This window comes from Leptidea sinapis, chromosome 16, assembly GCF_905404315.1.
Source record: "Leptidea sinapis chromosome 16, ilLepSina1.1, whole genome shotgun sequence".
Lineage (NCBI taxonomy): Eukaryota > Metazoa > Arthropoda > Insecta > Lepidoptera > Pieridae > Leptidea > Leptidea sinapis.
This window is the reverse complement of record NC_066280.1, coordinates 286,172-299,086: the sequence shown is the minus strand read 5'-3', so window position 1 is coordinate 299,086 and position 12,915 is coordinate 286,172. Positions and strand designations below refer to the sequence as shown.

Sequence of the window (12,915 nt, the reverse complement as noted above, 5' to 3'; positions counted from 1 at the left end):
ATATTTAAAGATCTATTTAAAGATTTAGAATTGAGAGTATATATTTTGGATTGAAACAAACTTCACCTCACAAAGATAATGGAGAAAACATATTTGATGAGTACCTATTCTTGTGCATTGTAATAAATAAAATATATTAGGTAAAATACTTTTACAAATACTGGTGTCATGTCTCAGTTTTTCCTCTTGTTTCTGATGATTTAACAAAGATGTGTTTAATTTTTAATTTAAAACTTTGTTTCTTGCATTGCAGGCTCCTCATTGGTGGTGGAATATTGTTCCAACACTTGGACGCAGCATAACGAAAAGTTCATCTAAAGGCTCCGGATCAGGCAGTGGTCCGACGATCCCAGAGGAGAGTCAACGGAAACTAGGTAGCCATCTGGATGTGAGGTCAACAGAAGGTCCAACAGTGAACGTGTATGATCTTGCACATCTGGGATTTGCGTTGGCGCAATAACCAATTGCGTCAGACCATATGCTAAGGCGTAGTCGTGAACAGATCTCCCTGCATGATCGGTGGTACGTGAGCCTAGCCAAATGGCTGCTGAACTGTGTTGTGGTATTATTCATAGCAGCTTTTCGAGTATCACAGGATCTATGAGTCGAAAACCAGGAAAGCTTTTTATATAATTAGTAGGAACTTTGTATTTTATATCGACAAAAAGCAGGCAGGCTAAGTTACGTCTATGTCTCATTTTTAGGATGCAATGTTTATTTAGGTATGGTGTCACATGGGTTATGTTAATCAATCATCAATCATTAATGTAATGTTAAAGCAAAAACGAGTACATGCATTTTGAACACGCTGGATAATATTCTGGTTTTTTTTTTAGTAAGCGAGGACCAACTACTGTGTCCATGTAGTTAAATTTTGAAAGAATTAGTGACTCAACTAATTAAACACGTAAACTGTCAGTAATCTAGGGTCTTAAACAATATAGATAAGTTTGCAACCTGCTTCTCAAATTGCAATTCACTGTCCTTTATCAACCCCAAATTCCGTACTTCATATATTTGCTCAATGGATTTGCCTTTAAGCCTCACTTTCTCTACTGTACTGATTTTACTAACTTGATGCTTACTACCACATATCATAAACTTGGTTTTATCTGAGTTGCGTAGCAGGTCATTTTTCTCGGACCCCATGGCTATTCTGGCCAGGTCTACATTTAGCTTTTGTATAGTTTGATCAATGTTAGCAGGCAAGCAAGAGGGATACCTGTATATCATCTGCATAAATGTGAAATCTTTTTAATATGAGCATCATATAAAATGAAAAGAATGTTACCCAAAATAGAACCTTGGGGTACTCCTCTTTTTATATTCACCTTTATTGATAATAATGCATTTTTCTGTAGTTTCACATATTGAGAGCGATTGTGCTTGAGCAATTGAAAAATGGTTTAATAGCTACTTGTAGCTATTAAACCATTTTAAAGCAATGTTATCAACACCATAATATCTGAGTTTGGATAACAGCAAAGTAAGATTAATTGAGTCAAATGCTCTAGAAAAATCTAGCAATACTACTAGTAATGTACACATTACACTGTCTTGGTCATGTAATATATTGTCTGTAACATCAAGCATAGCAGTCACTGTACTTCGACCTTTTCTGAATCCTGACTGTAGTTCAGGTAAAATATTATTCTCTTCAGGATATTTTGCAAATTGTGTACAAACAGCTTTCTCTAACACCTTTGATAAACATGGTAATACACATATAGGCCTGAGATCTTTAATCTCACAAGGGTTTGAATTTTTTGGTAAAGGCTTCACAATTGCTGTTTTTCTTATGTCAGGACATGTGGATGTGCTAAGAGACATATATAATATGATGTTTTTTATTACCTCTAGTGTATATGGAAATGTCATTATAAGCATGTCTAGTGTAATGTTATCACAACCCTCAGCGTTTGACTTAAGACTCTTTATAATTTCGAAATTTTTATCAAAATCAACCATCTTAATGTGAAACACAGCATCACTGTAACACTTATAATATGTATGACTACATACATCTATGTAAAACTAATAGACACTGGATCTTCATAGAATTAATATTCATTTTGTTTTATCACTTACTAGCTGTACCCGCCCGCTCCAGTGGGCGAATTTAATAAATTTACAGTTTGGAAATGGGAATTTAATATTCTAATGCCCACCACCGAAATCTTTTTGGCGATCGGTTGTAAATCCGCTTTTAGATCATTTCTGTATCACATCTAGATGACTCTTAACTAAATTTGGAGGCTGTAGGAGCTATGGTTTCAAAAATTAATGTTTTTCTGAATGTAAAAGAACATAATCCGTTTAATATACTCCGTGGAAATCCAAAAAAGAATCAAGAAAAAATGTTTGTCTTTTGTTTAATTGTTAGTTATTAGCGAGAAAATGTTCATAAAAGTAAAACAGCAATAAAAAATGAAGGAATTCGAAAAATAAGTAGTCATAAACCATCTAGGATAAATTTCGCATCGGATTGTGGTAGTTTCATGTCGATACAATCAGTGCTTAAGCGTGAAAGAGCCTCAAACAACGACCATTTTCATTTTAAATAAAGATTACAGTAAATATAATATTATGCATAATCACTTTGTACCTAGTTGGCTCTTGCAGTCAATTTCACTTACCTCATTGGTAGCTGGTGAACATTCTTGTAAAGCCTGAAATGTAATATAAATCATATTTTATACATACTAACGTTAAAACTATATCGTCATATTATTATTATTAGCACATTAAATATATTCTTAAGACGTTAAAATTATGTTAGTTAAATTTAAATTAGTTACTTCTATTTACGTGTGCGCCACTTTAATGAATGTTAAATTTTTACTTAATAAGCCTGAGCTCCAATGGGGTGGGCTCCAGTTCTCAACACTAGCTTATGTGAAACATGGCAGTACTAGGCCACTACTTCACGCCGATATTCTGTGCGAGTATGTTAATTAACCCGGACGAGTCTGGCCCGTCATAAGAACGCAGCGTGACTCTCCCACTTCTAAAAGCACTTACTCGCCTCCTACAACACCCTTGAGCCTAGGACTTCCCTATTCTTTTTACGCCCCGGGGAAGCACAGGACTAAGATAAACAGTTATAAACAAAAAAAAAACTATGAAGTATCCTAAATTTTACCTTTGGCTTACAGATATTGCAGTAATCATCTCTCACTTGAAAATACATGCTTAACTTTACTACAAAGTCAGAATAATCTGTCTTCTGGTCACTGAACAGTTGCATCAAACGGAAGCAGAAATAATATATGCCACGCAATTCTGAAACGTTAAGCAGAATTAAATCAACACCCAATTACATTACCCATTAGATCTGTTTCTGTCTAAGGACTTTTAGTGTTCCGTACCCGTTGTCGGTCTAACTAACCGTTTGTCCATCTGTCTGCAGGCTGTAAGCAAAGACCGATCTCCTGGCCACTTTATTTTCCACGAACTCGACTCTCAGCTCTTAAAAACAATGTAAATACACCGCCAAGCATTCCACGTTTTCACGTTGTCTAAACCCACAAATCAGATAGAAAACTGTTCACCGAGTTCTGTTTTCAAAGGACCGTAAGAAGATTGTTTTTATGACAATTAGGGACGAGACCAAGACGTTCAGCTGAAGGAACTTGAAAAACCCAAAAATTCTTAGCGGCTAGTGCCGCTAATTACGCTCATCATCTTGAGACATAAGATGTTAAGTCTCATTTTCCCAGTAATATTACTAGCTACGGCGCACTTCAGACCGAAACACAGAGATACTTATACTTTACTGTTTCACGGTAGAAAAATCGCCACTATGGTTCCCATAATCTTGCCGGCATCCTGTGCAAAGGAGCATCGCACTAGTAAATTTAAGTAAAAAAGTCGATCGCATTTCTCTCACTATCCTTAGAACGTGGGCTCCCGTTCATTTATATCGGCACTAAACTCACGTTAAAGGCCATAGTTCCGGACATAATAATCAGCCAATCCAATGTTTAATACGTACCTGGTTAGATGCCAGACGTCTACGTGGTGCGGGTGGTACTTTGCAAGTAATGTCCGCCTTACTGAGTACACCAAGCTTTTTAGTGGCCGGTTTGGCCTTCTCTTCCAAGTGACCACGGTACTGAACGTCGCTCAATATACTGAAGACAAGTATGCCAATATAGGCTGTGGCAGTTAGAAGAGTGATCTCAAATCGAGGGGATACGACAAAGGGAGACTTTTTAGTGGTGAACGCACAAAATTGTGTCTTCTTGGGGTTGAATTGGTCTAAATTTTGTCGGCCCCCTTCCGAGGCTTTTCAAAGCATAGTCTCGATTTCAGACACAAATTTGTTCTGGTTCTCGTCAAAGCTTTCCCGGGTTTAGTTGGCACGGCCGGTGTAGGAAGCATACCCTGTGCTGTCGTCTGCATAGTAATGAATACTGCTGATGTGCAGCATATCATTGATATGCAGAAGAAACAGTGTAGGGGATAGCACGCAGCCTTGCGGGACACCATCGTTTATGGGTTTTAAATCGGATCATGCACCGCTGATAACAACCTTGATGCTCCGATCAGCCAAAAGGCTAGCGACCCATTTGCACAACTTCTCGGGAAGCCCATAGAATGGCAGTTTCGCTAAAACCGCTTCATGCCACACCCGATCGAAGGCCTTCGCTATGTCCAAACTCACCGTCAACGCCTCTCCCTTACACTCAGCTGCTTGTGCCTATTTATGGGGAGGTATGCAAGAAGATCACCAGCTGAGCGACACTGACGGAAACAGCACTAGCAGTCGCTGATCAGCCGGTGCTCCTCTTGGTATACCAAGGGCTGGCGGTTGATGGTCGACTCCATTACTTTGGAGAAAATGGAGATAATGTCAATAGGGTACCACCCTACCCGTTGGACGGATCCGAGCGTACACCTTTCTTAGGGATCGGGTGCACTAAAACCGTCTTCCATAATTTCGACGGGTAAGGACCGGCACCAGTTCCGGAGCACATGTCCGCAGCACTATCGGGGGAATGCGATCGGGCCTGCTCGATATGTGAATGTCCAAGTTGAGAAGCGCTTTTAGCACGTCGCCATGCCAAATTTTTACCTCCGGCATGTATGACTCGCACCTCGGAATATGCGGTGGTGGTGCACCTTGGTCATCCAGAGCCGAGCTGGACGCGAAGAGGGAGCCCAGGAGATCAGCTTTCTCTTTCACGTCACGGGCCAGTGATTCATCATCCCTGTGCAGTGGCGGAATGGCTGGCTGGCAGAAGTTTCCTTGGACAGCCTTGGCGAGCGACCAGAACGCACGAGTTCCCGTGGAAATGCGTGCAAGACGTTCGACTTCGCGTCAGAAATAACTCTTTTGAAGGACCTGGAGGCATGATTGAAGTGTTTTTTAAATTCGCTGGAATTCATATGTTTAGATACCACCGCATTGACCCAAGCCTGATAGCACTCCTGCTTTCGGCGAGAGGCCATTTTGCAGGAGCGGTCAAACCATGGTTGGGACCTGCCACCAATAGGCACAGAGGAGGATGGAATGAAGAGTTCCATACCTTGCAGTACCACATCAGCAACAGCGTCAGCAACGGCATCTGGATCACCCAGCGAAAAACAGATCTGCCTTCACGGGTAGGATGCAAAAAAGCACCGCATCTCGTCCCACTCTGCTGACCTATAGTGCCACATGCGGCGAAAGCCTAACAAGCGGGTCTATGTTAGGCGCGTGACCAGCACGGTGCTCCGGATCAGGCAGTGGTCCGACGATCCCAGAGGAGGGTCAACGGAAACTAGGTAGCCAACCGGATGTGAGGTCAACAGAAGGTCTAACAGTGAAGGTGTATGATCTTCCACATCTGGGATTCTCGTTGGCGTCATAACCAGTTGCGTCAGACCTTATGCTAAAGCCAAGTCGTGAACTGATCTCCTTGCATGATCGGTGGTACGTGAGCGTAGCCATTCGGCGTAGTGGGCGTTAAAATCGCCAAGAAACACGACCTCTGCAGTGGGGATCTGCTCCAACACGGAATCTGTAGCCATTTGGATGTGTTCGAGAAGCCGGTCAGTCTCTGCGTTACCGCTATGGGACCTTTACAGGCATGCGTGGATTGCGACTATGATTTCTACAATCCAAAATGGGACATTAAGGCTTTTTTTTAAAGAGATAATTATGCTTCACTTGACATAATACGACTGGTCTCATTAGGTACATTTGTACATAATAGTGGCGACGGGGTAACGCCCACATGCCACTTCCATTAGTTTTTTTTCTGTTTTCAGAAGACCACCAATATGGCTGTCGGGTTGATACCCTGAACTCAGTTTTTTTATACTGCTTCACGGCAGAAATAAGCGTCATTGTGGTACCCATAATCTAGCCGGCATCCTGTGCAAAGGAGCCTCCCACTGGTGATAATGGGTGGTGTTTATTAAAAGGAATGAGGCTTGACAGTTGGTCTAGATAGGTCTAGATGTTATTGTTGGCAGGTTATGTACAATATTAAGTCACCTTTCGAGACCACCAGAATGAATATCTATTTATCTAATCATCTTATTACACAGCTTACATACTTTTTTCCTGCATCGTCATGTACTCCTCTTCGGTGGGACAGATAAAATTATCCCGCGTATATACCTCCGCTCCTTGCCCCCTGAACAACTCTAAGGCTTCCTCGGAAAAGATCATGGCAGCCTGAAAGTAATAATATGACATGGTTTTAAATAAGTGTCGAGGTATGGGCTACAATAAAACTTTGATTTCAATAAGAATAAAAACATGCACATGATTATAAGATACATTTGTTAACGGCAACGTTACCCCATTACTATGAGATGCTATCGGCATCCCTGCCGATATACTTGCCGTACGCCATATTGAGTAGTTTTTTCCGTGTGTGCGTTGAGTTTTTGATTGTTTTTGTATTTATACCCAATATTCAGTAAGTTGCTATTATTATAACACAGTTTTATTATATAAGACATCAAATTATATAAGTATAATAGTATGGATATAAAATAATTGTTGATATAAATTCTACTTGAAATGTGTGTAGTCCCAGGCCCAAGGGTAAGAGGCGACTAAGGGCTTATTGAAAGTGGGAGAGTCTCGCTGCCGTAATAAAACAGATATTACCGCAGGAGGCCTTTGATCGTGTATGGCACAAGGCGCTCCTCTCAAAACTTCCATCATTTGGGCTTCCCTCTCGGGAAATTTATTCAAGTGGACCTCCAGTTTCCTCACTGGGCGCAGCATACAGGTCGTTGTCGACGGTTATTGCTCGAATCCCAAGCCCGTGAACGCTGGAGTGCCCCAAGGCTGTGTGCTATCTCCCACGCTGTTTCTTCGCAGAAGACAGCATTGGTGATGCCGTATAAGGGCCATACAGGTCTCTTTCGGGAAAACGTCGACCATTGCCGGGAGAAACTTGTATCTTATATCGAGTCCTCTCTCGAGAAGGTCGCGGAATGGGGTAAATTGAACCTTGTCCAATTAAACCCCCAGAAGACTAAAGTTTGCGCGTTTACCACTAAAAAAAAACCATTTGTCATATAGCCGCTCTTCGACAACACTTCCCTTAAAGCCTCGCTTAGTATTGGAATACTGGGTCTGAAAATCTCGAGCGATTGCCAATTCCGTGGCTATCTGGAGGGCAAGGCCAAATTGGCTTCGAAGAAAATGGGCGTCATTAATAGAGCTCAGCAATTATTCAAGCCGGCCCACATTCTAGCGCTCTACAAGGCGCAGGTCCGGCCCAGTATCAGCTCGATCTATTTGACCGCTGTCAATCCGCAGTCGCGGACCCAGGGCTCTGTGAATGGCTGGATCACTTGGCGTTGCGTAGAGACGTCTCTTCATTGTGTATCTTCTCCCGCATTTAGCACGGGGAGTGTTCCGAAGAGCTGTTTATCCTGATTCCTGCCACCGAATCCCAACTTCGCACGACACGCCACAAGTTAGGATATCATCCCCACCATCTGGATGTGTGGCGGTCCTCCACAGTGGGGTTTTCAAGGAGCTTTCTTCCACGTACTACAAAGCTGTGTAATGAGCTTACTTGTGCGGTGTTTCCAGGACGATACGACAAAGTTGATTCAATTTCCTATCGTTCAGTGTATAAATATAAAGTCTAAATACTGAACACCTATTCACATAAGGGTTATGAATGTACGGTCTAACGCGTGCAATCTCTGTTCATCGCCAATTTCGTGGGTGTCGCTCTGCAGCAATATCTCAAATTATTACTATGAAGCATGTTAATTTCAGTTTGGTGAAAAGAAATAAAAATAAAAGTTGATTATAAAACCATAAACACTTATAAACAAAACCAATTGTTTTCCTTGAAAATCCTCATTTATTCCTAAATATAACTGTTTTTCAACTTTTGTCGAAAGAAAGGTCTGTGTAAAATAAAATAAAGCTACAAATCAAATAATTTGCACTTATTATAATACATTATGTCACTAGCTTACAGATAAATTCACTGAAATCACCGTAACTATAAGCATTCTTGTGCTACACGTAAAATAGTACGCATAGATAACGCGCCGCGCGCGCGTTTATCCTCTTGGTAATTGGGCGATTTTCAACAATCAGAGCGCGGATAACTTAATAGGTTAAACTATCTTTGTTCTACATATTCGCGCTATTTATAACCTAGGTCCTAATAAACATCTTAGCTGTTGCCTCTTAATATGATATTCTTCATAATTTTATGAATGTACATATAATAATAGGCACATAAGTGTTTTTGATAGAAACTGTCATAACCATAATGTTAACACCAGGAACAATCCTCTCGCTTACCGTCGCGGATTAGATAAGACGCTCTTTCGGTATCTCCTAATTTAAATTATTAATAAGTGGTTTCAAATGTTTTTTTGTGGTCAAATTGTACACAGTTCAATTGTTAATTAGTGAATAAATTTAATTATAGATAATACAATTTCAAACAATGATGTTGTAATAAATAAACAATTGCAAAGTTTTGTGAATATAAGAATCATTGTGTGAATAGCAGTGAGCACGTTGCGCATTAGCGGACAAACCGGTTGACGCCTACCGTCAGTTTTTTAATACTGCTTGCTACACTTGATTTCTATTGAAATGTATAATTGCAACGCATGTAAAAAATCAGTGCGCCAATCTGAGAAAATCATCTGCTGTCGTCCTAATTGTACGAGATCTTATCACTACCAATGCGTCGGATTGAGTTTAGACAATGCTAAGAAAATACCTTCGTGGAAATGTCCATTATGTGTGAGCAAACTGCCCAGAGCTGGTGACAACACAGATACCCCGGTAAAATGTCTCGAGGATGTATCGTATATCACAACCAGGAAGGCTAATCCATCAACTGCTCGATCCACGGAATACAGTTTGGGCAGCCCGAGTGCGCTAAAAGACGAGCTACCTTTATTAATTTCTAATGCTATAAAAAGTGAACTGTCGTCGGTTAAAAGCCAAATTTCATCTATAGAATCAACTCTCACTTACATAAGTAATCAATATGACGATTTGATAAAAAATCTGAGCATCACTTCTGCCGAATTAAAACGCCTGAGAGAAGAGAACGAACGGCTACGAGCAGATGTCGACACGCATACCACGCGTATAAAACGTTTGGAGGAAGAAAATGCAAGCCAACAACAGTGGAGTCGTTTGCAGAATATTGAGGTGGTGGGTGTACCAGAATCGAAAGATGAAGATACTACTGACATAGTGCTTAAACTGGCTGAAAAGATAGGTATTAGCATTCAGAGTGATGATGTGGAATTTGCGCACCGAGTCCAGGCCCGTCGAACAAGTAGTGCCGCTAAGGGTCGCACCATCATTGCTCGTTTCCGTCATCGTCGTACTAAGGACGCGATCATAGCAGCATCCCGTAAAAACCGGAATGTTAAACCGTCTGATGTTGGAATACGTGGCGAGGTTAGTACATTAGATAATACCAAAATTTACATAAATGAACATCTTACTAAGAATAACCGTACACTGTTTAGAGAATGCAAACAAAAATGTAAAGATATGAATTTTAAATTTATTTGGACAAAAAACTGCCGAATTTTTGTACGTCGCAACGAAGCCTCGCCACCTATCTCTATTATAACCTCGGGGGATTTAATCAAAATATGCTAATTAGTTTATATGTACAGTTGTTTAGTTTTAATTTGTTACTCGTTTTTATCACTTGTTGTAATTTAATATGCATCACACCATACACTTTACACAACAACAACACATACAATAACTATACGAAAGAATACCAACACAACTTAGTAATAACTCACATTCACACTAAAAAACTGTTTTACACACATAATACATCTACATCTACATCATAATACATAACTCTTTCACAAAACAATTTCTTTTACAGTAATTTCAAAAATAATAATGTATTTCCAAACAATTGCAAAAAGTTTTGTATCTATATTTTTTATACTTATTTTCCTGATAGTAGATACTGTATATATATTATATTCCCGTCACATATTAGTTAGAGCTGATAACTCTCGGTTACAATCAACTAATAATTACATAAAATTACAAATAAAATTTAAATCATTATTTTCTATTCAATTTATCATTAACTTTTACGGACAATGCATAAAATAATTACTTATTTATTTATTCATTATGTCTTCCACACTGAATAGGCAAAATATAGGATTAAACTTAATCTATCAAAATGTAAGAGGACTGCGGACAAAGACAAACATATTTTTTAATAACCTATCAATATCACAAATAGATATAGCACTTATTACTGAGTCGTGGTTATGTCCTAGTATTTTAGACTCGGAATTGTGCGATTCTGCGCGATTCGACGTATTTCGTCGTGACCGTACCACGAGTGGTGATGCGTTTGGTGGGGGAGTATTAATTGCTTGTGGGAAGCGATTCGGTGCTCGCCGGCGCTTTGACCTTGAACACGATGATCTGGAATGTATGTGCATATTTATACCTGGCCGCACTCTAGGCTCACTATGTGACTTAAATATAATTTGTGCTTATATTCCTCCTAACCAGATACTTCCATCACGGATACAGAAACTCTGCGAGATATTATCGCAATTATTTATTTCTCACCCTGATGATCATTTTATTCTGGCAGGGGATTTTAATTTGCCATGTATTGATTGGAAACAGGGGCATCCTATTGTACTAAAAAAAGGAAGCATCGTTATCCAGAATACTGCCACGGAGTTATTAAACTTAACAGCATTTCTTGGGTTAATTCAATATAATTTCTTTTTTAATACTCATAACAACCTACTAGACTTAATTTATTCCAATACATCTTTAATTATCAATAAATCAAAATCACCTTTAGTTAAAGAGGATATTTTCCACCCTGCAATTGATATTTGTGTTATTGATATCGTATTACCGTCAATAAAACGTACTAATACGAAACGTTATTTATATAATAAGGTAGATTATAATGCTGTAAACTACTTTTTTTCTAATTACGATTGGACTTCGCTTGAATGCTTACCACTGCATGACGCGATCGATAAATTTTACTCCATATTGTATGAATCGATATCGCAATTTGTACCTCATAAAACTGTTTCGCACACTTACACATATCCTATGTGGTACACTAAGGCTCTCATAAAAATAATAAAAGAGAAAGCAAAATATCATCATCTATGGAAAAAATACAATAATCCGAACGACTATGCTTCCTTTTCTAAATTACGTCGGCGTGTTAAAAACGTTGAAAAAAGTTGCTATTCAGAATATATTAGGAACTCTGAGGATAAAATAAAATCTATACCTAAATTAATCTGGACTTATGTTAAATCCAAAAGAAATAATAAATCTGCTTACCCTGGCGTGATGCTTTATAAAGATGAGACTATCTCAAATCAATATGATATTTGTAATGCTTTTAATGATTTCTTCTTCAAAAATTTTGTTTCACCTGCATCGCAATATAAAGTTTTTTCAGAGGAACGGTCCATTTGTCATGATACAATCAGCAATATTCAACTTACGATTGACGAGGTAAAAAAATTACTAAAAACTCTTGATACATCAAAAGGCCCGGGTTGTGATAAAATTCCACCAAGCTTTCTGGTCGCTTGTTCTGCATCACTATCAGCGCCTATAACACTAATTTTTAATCGCTGCTTTCTTGAAGGATATTTCCCAAAAATATGGAAAACTGCTAATATTGTACCAATACATAAAAAAGGGTCTAAAGCATCTGTTGAAAATTATAGGCCTATATCAATACTTAATACGTTAGGTAAATTAATGGAAAGGGTAGCACACAATTACCTGTACCCCATAATCATTCGTTACTTACCTCTAGATCAGCATGGTTTCATACATGGTCGCTCCACTAATACCAATCTTGCTGTTTTTACTAATTACGTTCAGCGAATGGATGATGGTTATCAAATTGACGTAATTTATACTGATTTTGAGAAGGCGTTTGATCGAGTCGACCATATTATACTTTTACGCAAGTTGCAGGAACTAGGGATTCGTGGTGATCTTCTTCGTTGGATGGAGTCTTACCTGTACAATCGTTCGCAAGCTGTGGTCTTGGCTGGGCATCGTTCTGACCTTGTGGATGTTCCTTCTGGAGTTCCGCAAGGGTCAATTTTGGGACCATTACTATATTTATCTTATTTATATGATATTGGCGACTGTTTCCAGTTTGCTAAATTTCTTATGTATGCTGACGACACTAAAATTTACGCTCGCATTAAGACTGAAATAGATTCAATAAACCTTCAGAGTGATTTAATCAGACTGTGTGACTATTATCATGACAACCGTATTGGAGTCAATGTAACTAAATGTTTTCAAATCACCTTTACGCGAAAAAGAAATAAATTAGAATACCAATACACATTACTTGATGTTCCTTTAACACGAACGAATAGCATTAGGGACTTAGGAATAGTGTTTGATACAAAAAT

At 39.0% G+C, this 12,915-nt stretch overlaps 1 protein-coding gene across 4 annotated transcripts in view; it reads right to left on the bottom strand.

Moving 5' to 3' along the window:
• LOC126968656 (terpene synthase-like) overlaps positions 1–12,915 on the bottom strand; it is a 58,872-nt gene that overhangs the window by 6,037 nt on the left and 39,920 nt on the right. Inside the window, exons 4-6 of one of the 4 annotated variants that reach the window (XM_050813684.1) lie at positions 6,547–6,667; positions 3,143–3,282; positions 2,637–2,669 (exon numbers count right to left, since the gene is read on the bottom strand). The exons of 2 other annotated variants lie outside the window; for them this stretch is intronic. In XM_050813684.1, coding sequence (XP_050669641.1) covers positions 2,637–2,669; positions 3,143–3,282; positions 6,547–6,667 — 294 coding nt within the window. Of the gene's footprint in view, positions 1–2,636; positions 2,670–3,142; positions 3,500–6,546; positions 6,668–12,915 lie in introns of those variants that run through there. One more of the 4 variants, XM_050813687.1, reaches the window with a different exon arrangement.